At 36.6% G+C, this 3,660-nt stretch overlaps 1 protein-coding gene across 1 annotated transcript; it reads right to left on the minus strand.

The window, feature by feature from the left end:
* Positions 1 to 2,456: 2,456 nt before the first annotated feature.
* LOC142167147 (uncharacterized) lies at positions 2,457 to 3,080 on the minus strand. Its single transcript, XM_075227306.1, has one exon. It carries the CDS (start codon positions 3,078 to 3,080, stop codon positions 2,457 to 2,459), a length of 624 nt encoding a protein of 207 aa, XP_075083407.1.
* Between the last annotated feature and the right edge of the window lie 580 nt (positions 3,081 to 3,660).

Genomic DNA, 3,660 nt, shown 5'->3' on the forward strand with positions numbered 1-3,660 from the left:
AATTTCAAATCACAGCACAAGGTTTTCTACTATTCTACAAACCAAAAACTAACTACACCTGGTTCAAACAAAACCCTTGGAAAAGAACCGCGACACAAAAAAAAAATCAAGGGTGAATTGTTACAATACAAATTCCAGTTGTGTGTTGCTGCCAAAGCTAGGAATACTCTGACTGTCACCATCTTGACTACAAGAGAAAAGGTTTCCTGGTAATCTAGCCCTTCAATCTGATTATTACCTTTGGCGACTAATCGAGCCTTTTATCTCTCAACCTCTCAATTGGCTCTATACATCATTTTGAATAACCACTTACATCCAATAGGTACCTTGCATGCTGGTAAATCTACTAATCACCGAGTGCCATTTTCTTTGAGGTCAGTCAACTCTTAGGTCATGGCTTCAACCCACTTGGGATCTGCTGCTGCTTCCTCATAGCTTACAAGCTCCTTCAGGCTGGTGATTTTGGAGAGATAGGATCTATACTTGACTGAAACACCAGCATGACTCAAGTAGTATTGCATTGGATACTTGCAAGAGAGTCTGTCAACTGAACTTGTCAATGACCTATTACATACATAATCCTGCATCCATAAAAATTCCTTCACAATCCTGCCTGATTTCCTGAGCTGACCTTCTGGATTAGTGGGGATAACTGCTTCTTAGGATAGTTGTACTTGCTGCTATGCATCTTCAAGGATTGGTTAATGTGATAGGGATGGTGTCTCTGTAATAGATTATGCTTCTTGAGTGCATGTATCTTCAGTTAGAGGAGTTGGTGCTGCTGAACCATCATTAGTGTGAGCAGGTACATCATGGATACTGGTGGATTGCTCTATCACTCTATTGGGAAAAACCTGTAGCTTCCCTTCCTTTAAAAATTAAAAAGAGAAGATGTGCTCCATGAACTTCACATCCCTGCTAACGTAAAAGGTGTTAGTCAAGATGTTATATAGTTTGTAGCCTTTCAGGGATGACGAATATCCCATCAGAATAACTCAAATAGCTCTTGCTACAAATTTGTCCCCTCCTACCAGGAGTTTAGCAAAACAAAGGCATCATACGGTCCTCATATACTGCAAGGATGGTACTTTCCCATACATCATCTCGAAAGAGGATTTGCCTGACAGTACTGATAAAGGGAGTCTATTAATCACATATATTGTTGCCTGCACACACTCTCCCCATAACTTGAGAGGTAAATGACCCTGCAATCTCATTGCCCTAGCTACCTCTAGTATTTATCTGTGTTTCCTTTCCACCACATCATTTTGTTGTGGGGTGTAGACACAAGAAATCTTATGAATCATTCTATAAGAATGATATAAATTGCTACATTCAAAATTAAAAACTCAGATCCATTGTCACTTCTTAGAATTTTGACTGTTGCACCAAATTGAGTCTTTATTAAGGCAAAAACGTGTCTCATGCATACAACTATATCACTCTTGATTCTTAACAGATAAATCCATATCATCCTACTGTAGTCATCTACTATAGTAAGGAAAGATTTATGTTCATATCATCCTACTGTAGTCATCTATTATAGTAAGGAAAGATTTATATCCATTGTGAGTTGCCACTCTATATGGACCTCATACATCTACACGAATTAGCTCAAAAGGCTTATTTGATCTACTTGTACTCTTTAGAAAGGGAAATCTTCCTTGTCTAGCTAGAGGACAGATTGTACAATCTCTTATTCTATCATTATTGGTCTTGAACTTCATGTTTGGAATTTATTTCACTACTTTATCTGGAGCATGTCCAAGTCTGCCATGCCATATTCTCAAATCCTCTTCTTTCATAGAATCATCATGCACTTGTACAACTGTAGTCTTGACTTCATTTTTCTGGTGCTGCAAATTGTACAAGCCATCTAGTTCCTTATCAATCCCCTTCAGTTTCCCATTATGAAGGTCTTGCATGATCCAAAAATCAGAATAGAAAGATATGAAGCATTTTAAGTCCCTTGTAAGTTTGAAAACAGACAATAAGTTGTATTTAAAATCTGGAATATAAAGCACATTCCTAATGACACCACTTTCACCAATTTTACTTTCTCCAGTGCAAGCAATGTCTAATGAAGTACCATCAGGCATATACAGTTTAGATTCAGTCTTCATGCTATCAGTGTTTATCTTTTCAAGAAATTCTCTAGTGTGAACCATGTTATTGGTTACACCAGAGTCTACTATCCAATTTTCATTCTATACTTTGTCATTTTTTGCATTGGTCTTAGTTGTACCTACAAAACTCTTTATGTTATCACCTGCATCCTTGTTAATCAGCTTTAAGATTTGATCATATTGTTCCTGAGTGAACATGATTGGTTGAGCTTGTGTTGGATTTTCCATTGATGTGTTCATCATCTGATGTCCCTCCAGGGATACTACAATAGTTTATGCCTTACCCATTGACTGTTATGCTTTATGTGTTGTTGCATTGACCATTGATCGTTAAGGGAAGTTATTGGTCTTCTTTCTCAATTTGAAGTCAGCTGGATATCCATGTATCTTAAAGTAGGTCTCCCTTGAGTGTCCTTTATAGTTGCAGAAATCACAAAATAAATTGTTCCTCCTAAGCTTGTAGTTGTTTCGTGTTGTCACTCCTCCTTTATTAGTGAACAATGTTGTACTATCTGCTATGTTAATCGCCTGTGTAAACTTTCCCAAGGATCTTTGGCTTTTCTCAGAAAATAACATAGAATATGCCTTATTAACAGAAGGCACTGAACTCATCATCAAAATTTGACTCCTAGGCTGTGCATACGATTCATTTAGGCCCATTAAAAACTCTAATAACCTGTGATATTCAAAATGCTCTGAATAGCTTTTAGATTTTGGGCAATCACATCGAGGACAAGGCATCAATGCATCATATTCTTCCCAGAGGTCTGTCAACTTTGAGAAATAAGCATACACGAAAGAAATTCTCTGTGAGAGAGTAGTTATTTCTTTATGCAGAAAGAAAATTCGAGATCCATCCACTTTGTCATAGTTATCATTCAAATCTTTCCAAACCTTATGCGCACTTGATTTGTACACAATTTCACTAAGCAATTTCTTGCTAACAATATTCATAATCTATGACAAAACCATTACATTGCATTTCTCCCAAAGTTCATGCAATGAACGATCAAACTTATCCTTAGTACACCGTCCATCAACAAAATCTAGCTTAATTTTACCAATCAATCCTATTTTCATATGTCTACTCTATAACGCATAGTTCTCAGTTCTAGTCAGTTGATTGAAATCAATGAGCTACATGGAATGTCGTATGGCTTTAAAAATAGAGGATGATGATGATCGATGGTGGTTGTGGTTGTTCATGTGCTGGTTCAAGTTGAAACTTCTTCTCCGACTGCCATAGTTGTTAAATCAAGCAATCTAAGTCTTCAATTTCACAATTCACAGAATCTCCAGTCACAAATTGAAGAAATCAGCAAACCCTAGCTTAATCGATCAAGAAAATTACAATTGATCTATTACAAAAACTTTGTAGAAAACAAAAAATGAAAATTGCAGTGAATAGGAATCTATCTCCCGTGCTCTAATACCATAATGAAGATTTAAGAATAACTCAGTAAAGTTGTTGGATAAGGAAATGAATGAGAATTTTCTAGAGAGTAATCTCCATTGAAAGTAATCCGAGCTATTT

The sequence above is a fragment of the Nicotiana tabacum genome, chromosome 12 (genome assembly GCF_000715075.1).
Source record: "Nicotiana tabacum cultivar K326 chromosome 12, ASM71507v2, whole genome shotgun sequence".
Classification (NCBI taxonomy): Eukaryota; Viridiplantae; Streptophyta; class Magnoliopsida; order Solanales; family Solanaceae; genus Nicotiana; species Nicotiana tabacum.

Bases quoted from the DNA above. Each gene is read 5' to 3' on its own strand.
- LOC142167147 (XM_075227306.1), bottom strand. From the start codon at position 3,080: ATGAATATTGTTAGCAAGAAATTGCTTAGTGAAATTGTGTACAAATCA.